A 23,448-nucleotide genomic window follows, 5' to 3' on the forward strand; every position below is an offset into this window, starting at 1 on the left:
TGAGGGCATTTTTAGCATGTTATCCTTGCAAAATATTAAAATACAGCACTTGGTGATGTCTGTAAGATTTAAGTATGTGTTTAGATCTGGCCATTACGTTGTGTCTCCTTTAGCTCACTCAACATTCCCCTACAGTTTGCTATGTATTGGTTTAAATGATTTTAAAGTTGGTGGTAGTCATTGTGGACTGTTTAGCTTCTTCATTGGTCCTATGATGTTCCACATGTTGAGTCATTTGTCGGTGCTAACAGCTGGAATGCTGTTCGTTCTCCGGCCATTACAGCTTTGCTTACTACACAGAGCCAGAAACTGCAGTGTCCATTCATGTTGTTCCAGAGCTCTGACTTGCCTGTGTACAATGAAGAAAACCAGTTCAGCTTTCATTTTTCTGTCGAAGCCAGTAAATGAAATTGTGCATCAACATGTGCTGCCTTGCATTTGTTGAGCCTAATCTACATTTTGAATGGCAACACCTCCCTTCCTCGCCCCCTCCCAAAGAGCCTCCTCACTAGACATGACCAGAGGGGCCCCGTTAAGCTCTACTATTATATGTATGTAGTAACTCCTTTTGGTGTCACATATCTGTAAAAAAGTAGGATGTTGATGATCATTTTAACTTATCTTTTTGGTTAGGTGGTTTTCTGGTTACCCAGAGAATGCTGGACATGTTCAAGCGGCCAACTGATCCCCCAGAGTATAATTATATGTATCTACTCCCTGCTGGTGTCCTTGTTGGTGGTTATGAAGCTGCTCTCCACAGTGGATATAACATTGAACAGGTAAAAAGGGCAGTGCTTCTTTTGGATTACTGTGCATTTTTTTTCTCAGAAGTAAGCCTCTTCTGTATTAGAGTTCAGGTGAAGTCAGGTTTTTAATGGGAGACCATAGCTTGCATGTGAATGGCTATGTTTACGCTTTCTTCTTTCTAAAGCTGAGATGTATCCCTGAGGTGTATTGTGTGGTTGGGAAGAGATACTTAAGATAATGTTGATAATTAAGCTATTGTTTTAGAACTGGTTCCTATGCTCATGCTAGCTTGAAAGCGGAGACTCAGGGTTGTCTGGGAGGGGGAGGTGGAAGATAATTTGAAAGTACTGTGATTTAAACATTATCTTGTGAAACATAGGGGGTCTTTTACTAATGATTAGCACATGTTATGTGCATCGGGGCAATAGGAATAAAATGAATCCTACAAGACCAACTCCCTGGGTCCCCTTTATGCCCAACTATCAAACTGTGTAGCAGTCCACACAACCACAAAAATCTTGTGAGCTGGTTGTCCTAAACACATTATGATCAGCAAAACAAATCAAAATAATGTTTGAACAAGTTACACAATATTTGTCCGAGGACAAATAGGGTAGCAGTCCTCATAATGGGATGGACTTGTACCTCGCTTCCCATAGGTAAGTAATTTAATTTTATTGCTGATGGGGCATTTTTCATTCTGTTTATATAACTGCAAAGGGTGTAGGTAATTTTTACCCATGGACCTGTTCAGAGTGGAAGTTTGGGGGGGGGGGGGAAGGGGGAGAGCACCTATTCCTACTTGCACCTCCTTTTATTTTAACTACATTTTTCAATTAAAACAGAAGAATGTATGTATTCTTACATTTTAAAAGACTTAGAGGCAGATGCAGCAACCAAACGTAAAAAAATCTAAATCGTTAAAGTCCCTAACGATTTTAAAAAAACGAAGAATGCACCAAAAAAAAAAAGTCACACATGCTGAGATCGGTATTGAAACGTACAATGTATCAAAGAATCACAATACACATCGTTAATCGGCCCCCAAATCATGCGCAGAGCAGCCAAGCGTTATGTTAGCTGCTCTGCGCATGCCACAAACAGTCAAAACACAAACACATGGCTCCCAAATCAAAACAAAATTTAAAAAAGGGTCGGGAGGGGGCAAAGGCGCTCGTCAGGAGCGTCCTGTATGGCCGTCCTTGCCCCCCCCCCCGGCCCGAGGTCGCCGTTCCCCCCTCCCCTACTTCCCCCTGCATTCTAAATTAAAAAACAAACATACCTTTAGCAGCCCCGGCCCCCCTCCCTTCCTCACTACTCTGTCTCCCCTCAGCTTTGCCCGTGCAGCGCCTTCGGACAGAGGAGAGAGGCGCTGCACGGGCCCGGTAAGAGGGAGGGGGGCCCGATGGAGGAGGAGAATGGCGGCGACGACCCCAAGAGGGGGCGGGGCACAGGGCGGAGGATGTCGGGAGGCGGAGCTGAGGGGAGACAGAGTAGTGAGGAAGGGAGGGGGGCCGGGGCTGTGCGAAAACAGGGTTGAAAGCATTCTCAGGTGGTTCAGTGTGTTTTATTTATTCAATCTGTAACTTGCAGCCAAGTAATAGCTTTGTTTCATGGCTCACTGCTGCTGAATGAGGCTTCTGTTGCTTTGACCTTCCTTGCCCGATGGTCATGAGACTTTACATGTCCTGTCAACTAGGGAGTTAAAAAAAAAAATCCCCAGTTACTGCTGTAGGAATCAATCCACGGCACATCAGACTATTTTTGAACTCCTTGGGGCTAGTAGAGGCTTCTGTTTATGGATTGTGCCTTTCAGTTTCCTTTTGACCAATCACAGCGCTATTAGCTCTGCTAATGCGCTGGGATTGGCTCACAGTTTGTTTGTTTTTTCACTTTACGATTTTTCCTGGCACAGAGCTGTCCTAACGAGAGGTCCAGACATCTCGTTATATTTCCTGCCTTTTTCCTGCGTAAAGGCAATCGGAAAAGGTTAGTGCATCTCGTTTCAATGGGGTTTTCACACTAATTGATCATCTCCATTCCGTTTTCGTTAGCTGCTAGCTTCCTCGGTAAAAGCCCTTTGATGCATGCAACGGATCAAATTTTCCTCGTTGGGTCATTAAAGGCTCATTAAGCTTTAGTGCATCTGCCTCTTAAAATTTAAGAATACATACATTTTTGTAATCTTGCCTTAATACTGGCTCCCTCTAATGCAGGTAAAAGGGAAGGTAAAATAACTAATGTAAAAATAAATTGTAAACATTTTGGATTTTGATTATTCCTCTTTTCTAAATCTGAGCTGAACACAACTTACATATTGAGGTACAATTAGTAGGTCCCTTCCCAAGAGGACTTAAAATCTAAGTTGTACCTGGGGCAGTTGACAGTGAAGTGACTTGCCCAAGGTCTTTTTGGATGGACGTTCTCAACTGCACTCTCCTGCTAGGATCGAGCTGCATCGGAGCCTTCCTGCAGCAGGCCGTGGAGGGGGTGAGCGGCGCGGCGTCTTCCTTTCGGGTGGCACAGGTTTTTATTAAGTGAAGGACGTCCAAAAAGAACGTCTTTGGAGTGGGGGTTTTTTTTTTTCAGGTGAAGGACGTCCAAAAAGGACGTCCCTGACTACATTTTACTTCTTCTGATTTGCTCCAACGAGAGGTGTAGACCTCCCATTAGGTTTTTCATGGTAAGGGGATCGGAAAACCGTAGTGCATCTCATTATAATAGCCTTTGGATCATCTGCATTCCATTTTCGTTAGCTGCTACCGTGATCGGAAAATGTCTCAGAGAAGCCTTTAGTGCATGCCACGGTTTACTACTTGCTCGGTAATGGCTCGATAAGTTTAGTGCATCTGGCCCTAAGACAACAAACAGTGTGACTTGGAAAAGGGTATTTTATATAGAAACTAGTAAAACAGGCCCATTTCTGACACAAATGAAACGGGCACTAGCAAGGTTTTCCTCGGAGTGTGTATGTTTGAGAGAGAGAGAGAGAGAGAGAGTGTGTGTGTGTGAGAGAGAAAGTGTGTGTGAGAGATGGAGTGTGTGTGTGAGTGAGAGAGAGAATGAGTGAGAGAGAGACGGACAGTGTGTGTGTGTTTGTGTGCGAGAGAGAGTGTATGTGTGTGTGAGAGAGAGAGAGTGTATGTGAGAGACAGAGAGTGAGTGTGTGTGTGTATTTGTGTGGGGCTCCGAGTTCCATGACCCCCTCCTTCCCTCCCTCCCTCTCCTCCCCTCCGAGTTCCAGGCCCCCCTTCTGTCCGAGGTGCAGGCCCCCCTCTCTCCCTCTCCTCTCCTCTCCCTCCCCTCCTCTCCTCCCCTCCCCAGCGTGTTCCATGCCCCCCTTCCTTGAAGTGTGTATGTTTGAGAGAGAATGAGTGAGAGAGAGACAGAGTGTGTGTGTGTATGTTTGTGTCAGAGAGACAGAGTGTGTGAGTCTGTATGTGAGAGTGTGTGTGTGAGAAAGTGACGCCTTGAAGCATTCGTGCGCTCTGTAAGGCTCCATCTCCTCAATTGACGACACGTAGTTCCGGAATGCTGCAGGAATGCTTCAAGGCTTGAAGGCTTCACTTTCTCGGCTTCAGAATGTTGGAGGTGCATTTTATTATATAAGATAGGCTTATTACCACTGTACAGCATTTAGAACAGAAATTTATTACAGAGCTGCTTCTGTGTGTGTAAGTGAATACATGTCTGTTCTTCTGTTGGTGGCTAAAGGAGTGGGGTGTGGAATGGCTATCCGAGCATGAGTGTCTTTAGGTATTAATGTGAGTATGCGCCTGAATATCCTATGTGTATGAATGTGTCCAGAGTTGTGGCTATCTGAAGGTGTGTACGTCCTTCTTGTGAATGTTTGTCCCTTTTTGTGTTTATATCCCTGAATTATCTCTTCCAGCACCTTTCTGTATCATAATTTGGTTTGTTTGATATGATGATCTGATGTCTTCTGATTATCAAGGATGTGTGAATTCCTTTGAAGGCCCAGTTCTCAAAGATGGCCTATTTGGCTACCCTTGAGCACTTAGGCCCCGACGCTCAAAAGTAAATGCGGGTGCTAGAGGCCATTAGCGGTGGACTCCACTATTCACCCTTCTCCATTGAGAAAAATGGCCATTTAACCCTACCCTCTGTTTTCTGTCCAATAACTAATTCCTAAGCCACAACAGAACATTGCTTCCTATCCCATGACTCTTTAATTTCCTCAGGAGTCTCTCATGAAGAACTTTGTCAAAAGATTTCTGAAAATCTAAACTGGCTCACCTATGTTGACATGTTTATTCACGCCTACAAAGAAATGAATCAATTGGTGAGGGAAGACTTCCCTTGGCTGAATCTATGCTGGCTCCCATTTTTGTGTTTTATAATTTTATTCTTTATAAAGGTTTCCACTAATTTGCCCGGCACTGATGTCAGGCTGACCAGTCTGTAATTTCCAGGAACACCCCGGATCCCTTTTTAAAAATCGGCTGATGTCACTTTCTCTTCACTCAAATCCCTACTTAATTTCCGCATCTCCACTTTTTCCACTAGTCTCTTCTCTGTCCCTCTCCTCCTGTATCTATTCACGGAGTACTTGTTGTCCCCAATTCCTAGTCTTCAAGTCTTTAGTTCCATTCTCCCCCTGCCCTTCCTTCTCGTGAACCATTCTGAAACCTTACTCTCCTCAGCATCCCCAAGTTGTGCTCTCTCTCTCTGTCTTCCCCCCCACTCCACCCCTTTCAGTATCTTGTTGCTCTTTTCCCAGAGGGCTGCCTCTAATTACTTTATTTTCCAGCTATTTCCTCCCTTCTGCGGCTGATGTATTGGAATATCTGCTGAGTGTCCCAAACTAAGAATATGCTAAAGAAGAGTCACTAAGCACTGAAGGAACAGCAAAGCTAAAAAAAAAAAAAAAATCCATTCCCCCTCCCCCCCTCCTCATAGCTGGGAGCAAACCTGGATTAAATCCAGAGACCTGTGTGATGAAAGAGGTGTCTGGTAACTTCCCCCTCTCAGGCTGTTCCAGTAAGATCCTTAGAGCCAAACTCATATTGACTTCTTACAGGAAAGTACATAGGCTAGGGACATGACTGTCTTAGGTTGGGTGGCCCGAGACCAACCCAACACTATATAGGCAGAAATGGGGAAGATACGGACTAGGGGTGCATGCACCTTCTCATAAGGTTTCTCCATAGCTCTGGAAAGGCATTAAGGCAGTTCTGTATCTGAGCATGGGGAGCATAGCTGAGGTGGAGGCAGCCTGGGTTTCCAGGGTGAGACACATGCCACTTCCTTCTCTTCCTCTCTTTTTCTGCTCTTTTTCCATACTGACACTGCTGACATTTACCAGACGGTTAAAAGCATATGCTGTTTGAACCATGGAACATTCAGTATGTACAGGGTACCATGTAATAAAAACATCAACTGTTTGAATTGCACAGGATCACATAATTCCAACAGCTGATGTTTGAACTGTGCAGAGCTCTGTGCATACTGAGTGCCCCATGTTTCAAAGAGCAGATTTTTTCCATGCAGTGGTCACAGAAGGGAAGAAGTGGCAACAGAATAATATGAGAAAAAGTAATAGGATTATGTCTCAAAATGGGAGGCAGCTTGGAATTATTTATACTTTGAGGAGGAGTAAATATAAGTACATAAGTACATAAGTAATGTCATACTGGGAAAAGACCAAGGGTCCATCGAGCCCAGCATCCTGTCCACGACAGCGGCCAATCCAGGCCAAGGGCACCTGGCAAGCTTCCCAAACGTACAAACATTCTATACATGTTATTCCTGGAATTTTGGAGTTTTCCAAGTCCGTTTAGTAGCGGTTTATGGACTTGTCCTTTAGGAAACCGTCCAACCCCTTTTTAAACTCTGCTAAGCTAACTGCCTTCACCACTTTCTCCGGCAACGAATTCCAGAGTTTAATTACACGTTGGGTGAAGAAAAATTTTCTCCGATTTGCTCCAAATTTACCACACTGCAGCCTCATCGCATGCTCCCCAGTCCCAGCACCCCTGGAAAGTGTGAACAGACGCCCCACATCCACCCGCCCCACTCCACTCACCATTCCATACACCTCCACCATGTCTCCACCATATATTTGGGGTGAAGGCCTCTGGGAGTGAAAAAGAGTATGTAGCCCCTTTTAGACTAGTTTGAAAGTAGAGGGCATTAATAGAGTGTTTGATATTGCAGCAGATATCTTATTTTTGAAACTGTAAAAAGTGTTTACCCTGAATATCCCCTTTACAGTGTTTGTTCATGAGGAAAAATCAGTTTAATTCAGAAAATTGAAACGTGACTGGACCTCTTTGTATTTTCTCCCATTTGATAGTATGCTTATTGCCCCGAGCTGAAGAGAGGATCTTACATGGTCGTGTCTTTGTTTCTAGATGGTATACCTAGGTTCAGGACTTTGCTGCGTTGGCGCCCTGGCTGGTCTGTCCACGCAAGGAACTGCTCGTCTAGGCAATGCCTTGGGTATGATTGGTGTTGCTGGAGGTGTGGCAGCTACTCTTGGTGCTCTTAAGCCATCTCCTGAGTTACTGGCCCAGATGTCTGGTGCAATGGCTCTAGGTGGCACTCTGGGTAAGTACTAAGCCACTTAAATATTACGGTGCTTATTTTCGAAGCACATAGACCTACCAAGTTACATAGAGGCGTGTTTTCAAAGCACTTAGACTTATAAAGTTACATAGTAACCTCTGTAACTTTTAAGTCTATGTGCTTTGAAAATGAGCCTCATAATGTGCTTTGTTCTTGCATTGTGTGTAAGTAATTATACTTGGTAATGTGTGTAATCATTATTGGGTTAAAAGTAAAACAGAGATTTTCTCTTTCTGGTTATTTGAAGGGATATCCTTTGGTGTGAAAGATGGTTTTCCTTGGACACGTAAACTTAGCCATACAATTACCAGATGCTTTTTAGAATATTGTGATTACCAATTGCCTCCAGGTTTTAGAAATTTGAAGAGGTGTAGCTCCAGAAATAAAAACTTTCTGCTACACGTTTGATGTTTTTTCTTACGTGAATGAAATGAGTATACCTTAGCAAACATTACTGGAAAAAAAACCCCCATATGAATATCTTTATATAAAAGCACTTGTTGGGCTAGGCTTACGGCTTAGATAAATAAGTGCTTTCTTTTAAGACATGTTTTCCCATGGCGCACACAATATATAAATAAATTTAAATGATAAAAATCTTATTTTTAAAAAATAAAATTCTCTGGGGACAAGTAGGCTTTCTTATTTTCACATCTGGGTGACGTCATCTGATGGAACTTGGTGCAGACGCTGACCCAGAGGCATAGCCAGGTGGGGTGCAAGGGGAGCAGTCGCTCCCCCAAATGGATTTTGAATGAAATGGCGCCTATGTGGATTGGCCCTTCAGCCTTGCACTGAAGCCTGTTTTGCAATAGGTCTGTTCCCCCTGGTGGCAAAACCTTGCTACGCTTCTGCGCTGACCAGCAAGTATTGTAGAGGTTTCTAGTAGTGTCCCACAACTCATGCACAGCTGCCTTTCTGCCCGACACATGAGCACGGGTACTCCAGCCTTTCTAATTCTGCAGAGCTGAGAGGACGCCTCGTTCGTGTTCTTTCTTCACTCTGTGATTTTTTTCATAGTTGTGCCTTTCCGGAAGGGTTTTGCCTTGTTTCTTTTTTACCTTTTTTTTTCTCGACCCCCCCCCCCCCCCCTCATTTTTTAATTTTCTTAGCGTTTTTGGCTCTTTTAAGTTTCTTTTCTTTTACAGGTGTGGTTGCACAGTTTAGGCTGCAGCCCTGGCCTCAATGTGAACTCTGCCCTTTTTTACCTGGTTCAAGAATGAAGAGTTTAATTTAGCCAAGATTCTTTTTTCGGTGTCTCAGAAGACCCCAGTGGCTTCAAGAGGTGTGCCCAATATAATCTGGTGATTTTTTTTTTTTTTTGTTACATTTGTACCCCGCGCTTTCCCACTCATGGCAGGCTCAATGCGGCTTACATGGGGCAATGGAGGGTTAAGTGACTTGCCCAGAGTCACAAGGAGCTGCCTGTGCCTGAAGTGGGAATCGAACTCAGTTCCTCAGTTCCCCAGGACCAAAGTCCACCACCCTAACCACTAGGCCACTCTGTCACAGACCTGCATTCTTGCTGCATTGGGTGCCTTGGACCTGACCATGACCACTCTGCTTGTTCTCTCTCTGCAAATGCAGGTGAGAAGGCAGTGGGTGTGGAAGGTTTAACGGAAGCAGCTTTTTGACTGCTCGAAGGCAGATGCATTGACTTTGGCATGGCAGCATCAACCTCCATGGCTGCTCAGACTTCTACATCCACTGGGAGTTCACCAGCATCGAGGAGGCCTCCACCTGTCTCGACATTGGGCGCTTATTGCAGGCCCCAGAACCGGTCAGCATCGGACCCAACTCCAAGGGCACGTATAGCTTCGACAACGTCCTCGTCAGCCCGAGGGACCAGGAGGCTATTCATCGGTGGAAGCCCAAGAAGCATAAGAACCGGTCTTCCTCGATGCAGGGTGCTGGCAGCACAGGGGCATCGGTTCCTCTGATACCCAAGAAGCACTGGCACCAGGCAGAGCACTTCCTCTCCACTGCAGAAGTCACTAAGCGGCCAGGTCCCATCTAACAGTTTGCCATCGACACCTTCTCAGACTGCCTCCCTCCTGGCTCCAATACCTTTGCCAATGCTCACCTTCGATGAGTGGTTCTGAGTCAGGCTCAGGGAGGAACTGGTGCAGTTACTGCAGGGGCTTTCCACTCAGGCTAGGGTGCTTGCGCCACCAGCGGAAAATCCCCAGCTCCTCACTGAGGCTCCATCACTGCTGGTGCAGAGATTGTTGACTTTGACGCATACAGCACCCCTTTTGACATTAGGGGAGGAAGCTTCCCTGAAGTCTGAAGGTAGGTCTGTATCTCAAGACTCTTCAGGGCATGGATGCCGTTCCACTAGTATGAGGCTGTAGTAGACTTTATCAGCATGACCTGAATATGCTGAAGAGAAATGTCTGGTGGGAAATGTCTCCTAAATCTACTACTCTCCACCATCCTAATACTTATACAGCAAGAGGTAAAATAGATGTAACAGAATTTTGGACTCTGTTCCAGACTGATTCCTGCTTATCATTAGACAACCCAAGTAATTTTACCCAGCTTTGGGAGGAAACAACCAAAAAGACCTTAAATTGCATAGCTCCTGAGCAGACAAAAATAAAAAGGAGAACAAAATCTTCCCCCTGGCTTGATATTAACATCCTGAACACAAAAAGATTATGCATGAAACGTGAAATGAAATGATGCAAGCACAATACTGAGGAAAACAAAATCGAATGGAGGAAAGCAATCAGAGAATACAAATTGGCTATAAAATCCACCAAATACAAATACTATGAAAATATATTGGTGAGGGTCAAACGTCTGTAACTAAACTATACAACCTAGATAACAATCTACTTAACACTAAAGACCTCCAGTTATCTAGTGAACCTGTTCCAACAGCCCTTGGCTTAGCTATATTCTTTGAGCAAAAAATTACTAAAATTAGAGCAGGTCTAACTGGCTTTAATTCTTGTAGCAACTTCATCAAGTACCAGGACCAAAACAAAGGTAAAACAATTAATAGGATCTGGTCCTGTTTCAACCTTCCTTCTACTATGGAGGTCAGATCCTTCCTCAATAAATATTTACATTCTTATTGCACTCTCGACACATGTCCCAGTTATAGTCTATCAAAAGCTCCTGACTTTTTCGTTGACATCTTTCATAATTATATATTCTTTATGTTAAAGAATGGTTCCTTCCCAATCGAGAAGGGAAATATAATACTCCTATTCCTAAAGATCCTTTAGGAAAACGGAATGATGTGACTAAGTACAGACCGGTGGCCTCAATACCCTTGTTTTTAACGGTAATGGAAGGTCTGGTAGGTAAACAGCTAATGGAATATCTATCACACTTCTCCTTGCTACATTACACACAATCAGGATTCAGACGTAACTATAGCATTAAAACAGTGCTTACCACATTATTATCTAAATTCAGATGACTATTAAGTAATGGAAGGAAAATTATCATATTACAGTTTGACATGTAACATAGTAACATAGTAAATGACAGCAGATAAAGACCTGTATGGTCCATCCAGTCTGCCCAACAAGGTAAACTCATTTTACATGGTATATGATACTTTATATATATACCCGAGTTTGATTTGTCCTTGCCTTTCTCAGGGCACAGACCGTAGAAGTCTGCCCAGTACTGTTCTTGTACTAAGTTCTGAAACTAACATCAAAACTTGTTAAATTTACACTCCAGCCCATCCCTTATCTATTTAGTCACCATCAGGGCGTAAACCGTAGAAGTTTGCCCAGCTCCCGTTTTGTTTCCAATTACCGGCGTCGCCACCCAATCTCCGCTAAGATTCCAAGGAACCATTCCTTCTAAACAGGATTCCTGTGTGTTTATCCCACGCATGTTTGAATTACAATACCGTTTTCATCTCCACCACCTTCCGCGGGAGGGCATTCCACATATCCACCACCCTCTCTGTGAAAAAATACTTCCTGACATTAGTCCTGAGTCTGCCCCCCTTAAACCTCAATTCATGTCCTCTAGTTCTACTGCCTTCCCGTCTCTGGAAAAGATTCATTTGCGGATTAATACCTTTCAAATATTTGAACGTCTGTATCATATCACCCCTGTTTCTCCTTTCCTCCAAGGTATACATGTTCAGGTCAGCAAGTCTCTTCTCGTACGGTTTGCAACGCAAATCCCATACCATTTTTGTAGCTTTTCTTTGCACCGCTTCCAGTCTTTTTACATCTTTAGCCAGTTACGGCCTCCAAAACTGAACACAATAGTCCAAGTGGGGCCTCACCAACGACTTGTAGAGGGGCATCAACACCTCCTTTCTTCTGCTGGTTATGACCCTCTCTACATAGCCTAGCATCCTTCTGGCCAAGGCCGTCGCCTTGTCGCATTGTTTCTTCACCTTCAGATCCTCCGACACCAACACCCCAAGGTCTCTCTCCTGAGTCAAGCTTACTAATCTCTCTCCTATCTGGTATCTCTCTTTTGGGTTTCTGCACCCCAAGTGCATCACTTGGCATTACATTTTAACTGTCTGTTTCAAAAAAGCTCCAGTATTAATTCAAAAAACTTTTAATTATTTTACTTATATTAAAAAATACCACTCTAATCATTATCTCTAACTTCTTACCCTGCGCTGGCCCTCAACCATTCTTCTAACGTTTGGAGATCCCTTCTCATCGTTTCTACTCCCTCAAGGGTATCCACTCTATTGGCTATTTTCGTGTCATCTGCAAAAAGGCACACTCTCCCACAAATATATTAAACAGAATAGGCCCCAGCACGACCCCTGAGGAACTCCACTTCTCACCTTCCTTTCCTCCAAGCAGATTCCATTTACCACCACCCGCTGCCACTTGTCGGTCAACCAGTTTCTTATCCAGTTCACCACTTTTGGTCCTAAGTTCAACCCTTTCAGCTTATTCACGAGTCTTCTGTGGGGGACCGTATCAAAGGCTTTGCTGAAATCCAAATTGATTACATCTAGCGCATGTCCCTCATCCAGTTCTTTGGTCACCCAGTCAAAAAAGTCAATAAGATTCGTTTGGCAGGATTTTCCTTTGGTAAAGCCATGTTGCCCCAGGTCCTGTAACCCGTCTGTTTCTAGAAAGTTAACTATCCTTTCTTTCAGCAGCGACTCCATTATTTTTCCTACCACCGACGTGAGACTTAACGGTCTGTAGTTTCCCACTTCTTCCCTGTCTCCACTTTTGTGAAGAGGGACACGTCCAGTGCTTTTGTTGTGGTAGATCACAAAATCTTATCTGCACTTCTTGATGCGATTGGCATTTGTGGAAATGTTCACAAGTGGTTCATGGGCTTTCTTAAATTCAGAACATACAAAGTAAAAATGTCGATCCACTTCTCCAGCTTGGTTCCCAGACTGTGGAGTGTCCCAGGGTTCTCCTATATCTTCCACCTCTTTAATATCATGATGTAATCTTTAGGTCGCCTCCTGGATGTCAAAGGTCTTTAGTCTTTTATATATGCTGATGATGTTACTATTTATCTACCTTTTGACAATCAGATCCAGGATATCCTTAATACCATTTAGATAACTCTTGATCTCATGGAGAACTGGCCGTCCTCTTTCCATCTAAAATTAAATAGGGAGAAAACTAAATTTCTTATAATTTTTATTTGTAATAACTTTCTCAAGCAGACCAGCTTCACCATCAGCCAAGCAACTTACCCATTAGAGTGTACTTTGAAAATACTTGGAGTTGTTATTGACCAATTCTTAACATGCGAAGATTAGGTCAACTCTATAGTAACTAAAGCCTTCAAGTCTTTATGGAAGTTGAAAAGAATGTACTACCTTCTATTCACTTGTGCAAACATTAGTCCTTTCACAACTGGACTACTGCAATTCAGTTTATTTAGGCAATAAGGATTCTCTAACCAAAAAGCTTCAAACTACCCTAAATACAGCTGCTAGACTTGTGTTCAAAGCTTCAAAATTTGACAGGGCTTCTCCAATACTCTCCAGATTACATTGGCTTCCGATCAAAGCTAGAATCATCTTTAAAACATTCAGATTCATCTATAAAATAATTAGTAATTACATGTTGGATTTGGTAGATCTTCCAGCCTGTAATGTGTCCATTAGATCAAGAGAATACCTCATGCTACATTTCCCCAGCTATAAAAACATCAAATATAAATCTACACAGTATAGAGATTTTTCACATATAGGTTCAAAATGGTGGAATTCCATTCCTAGTAAAATAAAATGTATTACCAATTACTTAACATTTTGCAATTTTCTAAAGGCCTTCCTTTAAAAAAAAATGTTTGCATTAATTGTACAACTTACTGAATAGAAAAATGTTATGATCTTTACTCAACTCGTTTTATTTATTTATTTATTGCATTTGTATCCCACATTTTCCCACCTCTTTGCAGGCTCAATGTGGCTTACAATACATCATGGATAGTGGAAATATATAAGAGAATAGACATTTAGTGTTACAGAAGTCTGTAAAGTTCCTATATCAATACTGTTTTTCATCTTGCCTGAAATAATATAGTGTGTGAATTTCTTATTTGTTTGTTATTGTAAGCCGTATAGCACTGAATAATTGGAATTCGGATTATGTGGAATATAAGCGCCAATAAATAAATTAATTAAATAAGAGTCTGATTGGGAGTCAGAAGAGAATCCACAATACTTCTCGGAGGAGGAGTCTTATGGGGCTACCCTTTGACCCCTCCCCTCCTGAACAGAGATGAAAATCCCCCGAGGGACTGTCACAGGTTTTGTTAAGGAGATGGCGGCTGCCATCCCATTGATATTAGAGACGGCGGAGGAGCTCAGGATGGAGATATTGACTCTCTTGTGCTATGTCTCTCCTAAGGAATGGGCCACTGTGCCACTGCACCCTATCATGGAAATCTCCACTCATAGTGCAGGTTGCACCAAAGAAGGAGGATACACAGTATCATATCCAGAAGGCTCCCGGATTCGAGTGGGCCCAGCTGCTGCACCACTCTAAAGTGGTTGAATCTACTCTCAAACGGGCTAATAGTTCCAAGTGTCATGCTGTAGCACCCCCAAGTAGGGAGGCTCAGACCTTGGACTCATTTGGGAGAAAGACGTTTCAGGCCTTGATGCTCGTTGCCTTCATCTAGTCCTATCAGCCTATACAAGCTTTACTTATTGATAAAAATATGTTCAATTTTGCAGATTCCCTAAAGATCAGGCTGCAGAGCTTCGCCAGTTGGCCAATAAGCAGATAGAGTGCAGGAAATATATGGCCAGAGGGGCGTATGATACTTCTAATGTCATGTCCAGACTCTCCGGCATGGGTGTGAGGATGTGCAGATTTTCATGACTGCATGTGTCTGACCTTGAACTTGTGGTTCAGGAGAGGCTAGCAGATGTGCCATGCCAAGGGGACAGTCTGTTTGGCGATAAGATGAAGGAGGTTGCTGACCTCATTAAAAAACATACAGACACCATCCAACATTATCTCGGCACCCTCCATCTGTATCTTCTTCAACAAGAAGATTTTCAAGCAGGTCTAGGCGGTGACCCTATTACTCACAAAGGCGTAGGTTCCCACCTCCCACATGCTTTGCTCAGGCTTCCCAAGCCCAATGTCCCAGGCCTCACCAGCCCCACCCTCAGAAGACCCAACAGGGCATGGGCTGAGCATAGCTGCTCTAAATGTAACAGCCCTGGACAGCTTACTGATAGGAAGGTGCTGAATTTTTACCAACATAGAGGACCCCTTGTAACATCCGACCAGTGGGTTTTTCAAATAGTCCGTCTAGGTTACACTCTGAATTGGCATCAAAGACCGCCAAATTGCCCACTGAAGTCTTTCATCAGCTCTCGGCACAAGCAGGTTCTTGTAGAGGAAATCTCTGCCCTTCTACAGGCCAAAGTGGTAGAACCTATGCCACCAGGGGAAGAAGGGAAGGGATTCTATTCCAAGTACTTCCTTGAAAACGGGTGGATTTTGGCCCATCCTAGACCTAAGGACCCTGAACAAATTCCTGATCAAAGAAAAGTTTAGGATGATTTCCCTGGGCACTCTTCTCCCTCTAATTCAAGAAAATGACTGGCTATGCTCCTTGGACTTAAAAGATGTCTATACCCACATTTCAGTACTTCCCAGTTACAGGAGGTATCTCTGATTCCTAGTGGGGAAACACCACTACCAGTATCGTGTTCTGCCATTTGGCCTAGCATCAGCTCCCAGAGTGTTCACCAAGCGTCTAATGGTAATAGCAGCCTATCTATGCAGACTGGGGGTGTGTTTCCCTACCTGGATGATTGGCTGCTCAAGAACACATTGCAGGAAGGAGCAGCGGAGTCAGTGCGGCTAACTATTCAGGTGCTAGAGCTACTGGGGTTTGTCATCTACTACTCCAAGTCCCACTTTTACCCAGTTCGCCAGTTGGAGTACATAAGTACATAAGTATTGCCATACTGGGAAAGACCAAAGGTCCATCGAGCACAGCATCCTGTTTCCAACAGTGGCCAATCAAGATCCCAAAAATGTACAAAACATTTTATACTGCTTATCCCAGAAATAGAGAGTGGATTTTCTCCCGTCCATTTAATAACGGTCTGTGGACTTTTCCTTTAGGAAGCCGTCTAAACCTTTTTTAAACTCCGCTAAGTTAATCACCTATACCACAATCTCTGGCAACGAATTCCAGAGTTTAATTGCACATTGAGTGAAGAAATATTTTCTCTGATTCGTTTTGAATTTACTACATTGTAGCTTCATCGCATGCCCCCTAGTCCTAGTATTTTTGAAAAGCGTGAACAGACGTTTCACATCTACCCGTTCAACTCCACTCATTATTTTATAGACCTCTATCATATCTCCCCTCAGCCGCCTTTTCTCCAAGCTGAAGAGCCCTAGCCGCTTTAGCCTTTCCTCATAAGGAAGCTAGGAGCCCTGCTAGACATGTTGCAAACTTGCGCCTTCCTTCTCCAGGCAAGGGCGGATACCTTGGTAACGCTTGCCTCACAGGTCCACACCAGCAAGTATGTTTCAGCTCGACAAATGTTGAGAATTATAGGCCACATGGCCTCAACAGTGCATGTCACTCCCATGGCATGTCTCCACTTGAGAGCGGCCCAGTGGACCTTAGCTTCCCAGTGGTCTCAGGTGATAGGGAACCTAGCAGATCTCATTCATATTCCCTAGGAGTTGGCTTACACTGTTCTCTGGTGGACAGTCTGGTCCAATATGACTTTGAGACTATCATTTCAAATTCCACCGCCTCAGAAGGTGTTGACAACGGATGCATCCAACCTCGGCGAGAGAGCTCATAGAACAGATGCATCCAACCTCACCTAGGGAGCTCATATAGATGGGCTTCACATTCAAGAGATGGCTGCCCAGGAGGTTGTTACACATCAACCTGCTTGAGCTTTGGGCCTCTTGGAATGCAGTAAAGGCTTTCAGAGATCGACTGCAGAACCAAATTGTTTTAATTCAAAGTGACAACCAGGTTGCAATGTTCTGTATCAACGAATAAGGGGGTATGGGTTCCTTCCCTTTGTGTCAGGAAGTGGTGGACTGTGGCAATAGACTCTGCTTCACGGAATGGACCTCTATGCCATGTACCTGCCTGGAAAGAACTGCCTGGCGGACAGACTGAGCAGGATATTGAAACCTCACGAGCCATCTGTCACTCCCTCAGTGGATCTTTTTGTCACTCATCTGATCAACAAAGTCCCTCATTTCTGCTCTAGGCTCAGATTACATGGCAGACTAGTGTTTGATGTCTTTCTTCTGCATCGGGGTGAAGGACTCCTGTATGCATATTCTCCAATACCTCTCATAGAGAAGATTTTGCTGAAACCTAGGCAGGATCAGAGAACCATGATATTGATCACTCTTTACTGGCCATGACAGATCTGGTTCCTTTTTCTTCTGGAGTTGTCCTTGGAAGATCCGTGGAGATTGGACTGCTTTCTGACCTTCCTCACACAGAATGAGGGTTCGCTTCTACATACCAACCTCCAATCTCTCGCCCTTACGGCTTGGATGTTGAAAGCGTAGAACTTGCCTGAGGGTGTCGCCCGTATCTTGCTGGCTTTCAGGAAAGATTCCACTAAGATATGCTACTCTTCTTTTATGTGGAGGAAGTTTGCAGTCTGGTGTGAGGGCAAGGCCCTGGATCCTTTCTCCTGCTCTTCACAAAAACTGGTTGAGTACCTCCTACATATCTCTGAGTCTGGTTTGAAAAACAACTCTGTAAGGGTTCATCTCAGTGCAGTTGGCACTTATCACCATGTAGGAGGCAAGCCCAGCTCTGTACAGCCTCTAGTTGTGTGCTTCATAGTAACATAGTAGATGACGGCAGAGAAAGACCTGTATGGTCCATCCAGTCTGCCCAACAAGATAAACTCATGTGTGCTACTTTATATGTATACCTGACCATGATTTGTATCTGTCATTTTCAGGGCACAGACTGTAGAAGTCTGCCCAGCACTAGCCCCGCCTCCAAACCATTGGCACGGCCACCCAATCTCTGCTAAGCTTCGGAGGATCCATTCCTTCTGAGCAGGATTCCTTTATATTTATCCCACGCATTTTTGAATTCTGTTACCATTTTCATCTCCACCACCTCCTGCGGGAGGGCATTCCAAGCATCCACTACTCTCTCCGTGAAAAAATACTTCCTGACATTTTTCTTGAGTGTGCCCCCCTTCAACCTCATTTCATGTCCTCTAGTTCTTCTGCCTTCCTGTCTCCGGAAAAGGTTTGTTTGCGGATTAATACCTTTCAAATATTTGAACGTCTATCATATCACCACTGTTTCTCCTTTCCTCCAGGGTATACATGTTCACGTTAGCAAGTCTCTCATACATCACGAGAGGTTTGTTAAGAAGCCCCCTACCAAACCTCCCACTGTGTCATGGGATCTCAACGTGGTCCTCACCCAGCTGATAGAAGCTCCTTTTTAGTCTCTGGATTCCTGTCATCTGAAGTTTTTGACCTGGAAAGTTGTGTTTCTGGTGATGGTCACTTCAGCTTGCAAAGTCAGTGAGTTCTAAGCCTTGGTAGCTCCATCCACTGTATACTATATTTCATCACAACAGAGTAGTTCTATGCATGCACCCTAAGTTTCTTCCTAAGGTAGTGTCTGAGTGCATTGGTGTCTGGGGTGCTTGCGCCAGCCATGCCTCTTCCTGCTGCCCCGCAAGGCCTTCAGTCTGTGGTGAAGTCTCAGACAGTGGTGCCACATCCATTACCAGCATCTGCAGCTGCCCATGCTGATACCCCCTTAATGCTGATGAAGGAAGCTTCACTGGAGTTGAGGATGGAGCCTATATCTTGACGCTATTCCATGCAAAGTCTTGGTTAATCTCTGTTGAGCCATGAGTTGGTTTTTTTTTCTGACACTAATACTGAGGTATTTCTCAGAGGAGTCCTATAGCATTCGATTTGACCCCTCCCCACCAGAGGAAAGGAGAGTATCTCCACCTGAAAGCCTTTCCTTTTCAGCTTCTGTGAAGGAGATGGCAACTGGTATTCCCATTTATTTGGAGATGGAGGATGAGCTCAGAACCGAGATGTTTGAAGTCCTGGACTACTACTGTCCTCCTAGAGAGGCTTTGACAGTCCCACTTCACAAGATCCTGCGAGAGTTTCAGGTAAAGAACTGGTAGTCCACTCTGTCGGTCCCTGTCTTTTCCAAGAAGATTGACACCATGTACTGGATTCAGAGTCCCTCTGGGTTTGATAAGCCACAGTTGCCTCTTCATTCCTTGGTGGTGGAATCCGCGCTCAAATGAGCCAGTTACAGAGACTTTGCTTCGGCGCTCCCAGGCAGAGAAGCTCGAACCCTGGACTCCTTTGGGCGGTAGATATATCATGCCTCCATGCTCATCTCTCGTATACAGTTGTCCCGTCTGTGGCCGTGCCGCCCTTCAGACTTACCCTGTTTCTGGGAGTCAGTGTCTGTGCTGGCTTCTGCTTGTCTCTGTGTCTGTGTCTGTCTTAGGTTCTCTCTGGCTCTGTGTGCTGATTGCCCTACTGAACCTCACCTGTGTGGGCTATGCCTCTTCCAAGATGGCTGCCGCCTCTTCGTCTCTGCCAGTATCCAAGATGGCTCCCGCTGTTACTTTCTATGGGATGCCTGCTCTGAGTGTCAAGCCTCTGTTTGGTTGCAAGGTAATTGCTGCACCTGTAGCTCTGGTGTTGAGGGCTTTATTAATCACTTGGAGACTACAGTCCTGGCCTTTGCATCTGATGGCATCTGATCGCATCTGATCTCATCTCATCTCATCTCATCTCATCTGATCTCATCCAAAGGTCCTGGTGTATAGAGTGCTATGTACCCAGTGTCAGTGTTTGCTCTGTGTGAGTGTTCTATGTTTGTTTCCAAGGTATGACTGGTTAGCTTATGCACCGTCTGGCTTGTTGCCTGTGCATAGCTTTACTAGTTCTCTATGTTTGTTTCCAAGGTTTGACTAGTTAGCTTAAGCACCGTCTGGCTTGTTGCCTGTGCATAGCTTTACTAGTTCTCTATGTTTATTTCCAAGGTTTGACTAGCCAGCTCAGGCACCGTGTGGTTTGTAGCCTGTGCATAGCTCTGCTAGTTCTCTATGTTTATTTCCAAGGTTTGACTAGCCAGCTCAGGCACCGTGTGGTTTGTAGCCCGTGCATAGCTCTGCTAGTTCTCTATGTTTATTTCCAAGGTTTGACTAGCCAGCTCAGGCACCGTGTGGTTTGTAGCCTGTGCATAGCTCTGCTAGTTCTCTGTGTTTGTTTCCAAGTGATAGACTAGCTAGCTCAGGCACCGTGTGGTTTGTAGCCTGTGCATAGCTCTGCTAGTTCTCTGTGTTTGTTTCCAAGTGATAGACTAGCTAGCTCAGGCACTGTGTGGTTTGTAGCCTGTGCATAGCTCTGCTAGTTCTCTATGTTTATTTCCAAGGTTTGACTAGCCAGCTCAGGCACCGTGTGGTTTGTAGCCTGTGCATAGCTCTGCTAGTTCTCTGAGTTTGTTTCCAAGTGATAGACTAGCCAGCTTAGGCACCGTGTGGTTTGTAGCCTGTGCATAGCTCTGCTAGTTCTCTGTGTTGTTTCCAGTGATAGCCTAGCCAGCTTAGGCACCGTGGGGCGTGTAGCCTGTGCATAGCTCTGCTAGTTCACTGTGTCTGTTCCTAGTGTTAGACGAGCCGCCCTGGCTAGCCACTATCCCAAGACTGTGTTTGTTCCTAGTGTTAGACTAGCCGCCCTGGCTAGCCACTATCCCAAGACTGTGTTTGTTCCTAGTGTTAGACTAGCCGCCCTTGCTAGTCACTATCCCAAGACTGTGTTTGTTCCTAGTGTTAGACTAGCCGCCCTTGCTAGTCACCATCCCAAGACTGTGTTTGTTCCTAGTGTTAACTAGCCAGCTTGGGCCCCGTCTGGCTTGTAGCCTGTGCTCAGCGCTGCTAGTTCCCTGTGTTGGTTCCTAGTGACAGACTAGCCAGCTTAGGCCGTCGGGCTTGTAGCATGTGTTAAGCTCTGCTAGTATTCTGCGTTGTGTCCAGGGCATGACTTGTTAGCTGGGGCACAGCTTAGTTGTTAGCTGGTGTATAGCCTTCCAAGTCTCCTGAGTTTGCTCTGTGTATGTTCTTGTGTATGACTGGTTGGCCTGGGTATAGCGTTTCTATTAGCCCGGGTACAGTCTACTAGTCATTGTGTTGATTCCTGCCGACTGCCAGAACCCGGACAGTTCCTGCTTGTCTGCCTTGTCTTCGCCTAGGTGCCAGGGGGCACTCCTGGATCTTCATTCCTGCGGTTCCTGTAAGTCCTACCGGCTGCCAGAACCTGAGGGCTCAACCCGAGGGAGAGGGCAGCCAAGTGTAGGTGAAGCCTAGGTCCAGGGTGTTCCAGTTCCGCGGGTCCCGCTCCAGTGTGTTCCAGTCCAGCGGGTTTCACTCCTGTACGTGTCAGTCCAGTGGGGCCACTCCAGTGTGTCCAGTCCAGTGGGCCCCACTCCAGTGCGCACCAGTCCGGTGCGTTCCAGTTCCGAGTGTTCCGGTGTAGTACTCCAGTCCGGAGTTCCGGTCCAGTCTTATCTTCTCTCTACCTGGAAGGTGGTTTTGCCTAAAGGACTCACAAACCCCGCGCTCCCGGGGAAGAAGCCTGAAGGTATGCCAAGGTCCTCGAGAGCGCGTCAAGCGCGAGAGGCGCGACAACAGTTATACTAGCTCAATACAAACCTTTACTTGCGGAACCTGGTGCAAAGTATGATTGATTTGACGGATTCTCTCCCACTGGAGCAGGCCAAATCGCTTCGCCAGCTGGCCAAGCATCAGAAGGTGTGTCGTAAATTCCTGGCCAGAGGAACTTACAATGCTTTTGATGTATCCTTTAGGTCTCTGCCCAGAATATAGAAATGCACAGACTCTTACGGCTGCATGTCTCTGACCTGGACCCACCGATGCAGCAGAGGTTGGCAGATGTTGCATGCTGTGGGGATAATCTTTTTGGAGAGAGGGTGGAGGTGGTCAAACACCTCATAAAAAGAACACACTGATACAATTTCCTTCCTATTGGGTAATGACGAATATATCATTTTTACTGCAGCTTTCTTAAAACATCTCTGGTGCTTATGCTGCACCTTCCCTCTTCCTCATGAATTCATCCTGCACAGTTGTCCTTTTCCTGTCACTACCCCCGTTTTGAAAATGTGTTCCATCTGCCACTTTTTTTAGTGTTTCCCCACAGTCAAAGATGTTTTTACCTTGCTGCTGTAGATAAAATTTATTTTAACTACTTTAATTCAAATGTGATACATTGCCTTTTGATACAACTAAACTAAAAAGGAGGTAGCATAATAAATAATACAACCCCCCTTCTCATCACCAGTCTGAATAATTAGATAAATTATCTAGACAATAAACAGCTCAAAACTTTTCGTAGTTCTGTAAGTTTTGTTATGGTGAAATGTAGACCACAATGTTGGCATGCACCACAAAGAATGTAAGTTTTAAATTTCAGGCAATTACTTTGTTACAAGAAAGATGTCTTTATATGAAACAGCTAGAATCCATTATGACTCTCTCTAGTCTTTCATCTCTGGTTAAAGGGCAATCCTGCACACTTTAACTACTCAGAAATGCAAATGCAAAGTGAAATAAACCACAGTCTCATATGCAGCTTCTTTGGTTGCTAATGAGGATTGCTGCATACCGGTCAGGTTTGGAACACCAGTGGAGGATGGTTTTATAAGGCAAACTCCAACCGTGCTTTCACAGTGAGCAGCCAGAGAGAGAGAGAGACTTCAAACTATCTCCAAAGTCTGCAGAAAAATAATAGCTAAAAGTGAGATTCTGGTAGCAGATAGGCATGCATTTTCAGAGGAATCTTCAGGGAGACTCTCATTCCTTTCTCTCAGGGTATCTTTTAAACCTTCTTCTCCTTCTTTCTCCTTCATCATGCATATGCAATTCCCCAAATTGATTGGATGTACCAGTATACATGCTGGTAAAACAAAAGTGTCCTTTATGGTCCACTCAGTTGTAGTAAAACCAGCAGATGAGACACACGTCAGCCTAAGTTCTGTTTAAACAGGCTGGGTTCTTCTAACTTGGTATGAAGTATCTCTCAAGGCCACAAAGCACATATATAGTTTCTCTTAGTAAATAGATCATTTTCTTTGTGTGAGATACTTCCTAAGGTCTTTGAGACAACTATTAAAGCTGTTTTTCTGCACAGTGTAGCCGAGTCTGATTGTAACTCATCCCAGAATCCTCAACTTCCAATACTTTTTTTTTTATGGTTCAGGTAACCAGTTCAATGGAAGGACTTCGATGCCTGGCTCTCCGTTTTTCTTGAACCTTCATGTCCGTCCCTCATTCTTGGTGACTTCAACATCCACGCTGATGATTCCTCTGATTCTTCTGCTTCCCAGTTCCTTGCCTTAGCGTCCTCATTCAATCTTCAGTTGTGTTCCTGTGCCCCCACTCACCAAAATAGTTACTGTTTCGACCTTATCCTCTCCTCTAACTGCGTTCCCTCCAGCTTCTGTTCCTCAGATCTCCCCCTTTCTGACCATCACCTATTAACCTTCACACTTAAGCACCCTCCTCCCCGATCCCACCCAATCTCAATCCCCACATCTAGAAATATTCAGGCTATTGACCCCCTTACTCTATTCTCTTATGTCTCT

General features: G+C 44.7%; 1 protein-coding gene across 4 annotated transcripts in view; it reads left to right on the forward strand.

Moving 5' to 3' along the window:
- The window catches only part of NNT (nicotinamide nucleotide transhydrogenase), a 244,119-nt gene that overhangs the window by 137,421 nt on the left and 83,250 nt on the right, over nt 1-23,448 (forward strand). For all 4 annotated transcript variants that reach the window (XM_030193107.1, XM_030193106.1, XM_030193109.1 and 1 more), the window contains 2 exons: nt 634-779; nt 7,122-7,317. In XM_030193107.1, the coding sequence (XP_030048967.1) occupies nt 634-779; nt 7,122-7,317 (342 nt within the window). The remainder of the gene's footprint in view (nt 1-633; nt 780-7,121; nt 7,318-23,448) is intronic.

This window comes from Microcaecilia unicolor, chromosome 2 (genome assembly GCF_901765095.1).
Source record: "Microcaecilia unicolor chromosome 2, aMicUni1.1, whole genome shotgun sequence".
In the NCBI taxonomy this organism is placed as follows: Eukaryota; Metazoa; Chordata; class Amphibia; order Gymnophiona; family Siphonopidae; genus Microcaecilia; species Microcaecilia unicolor.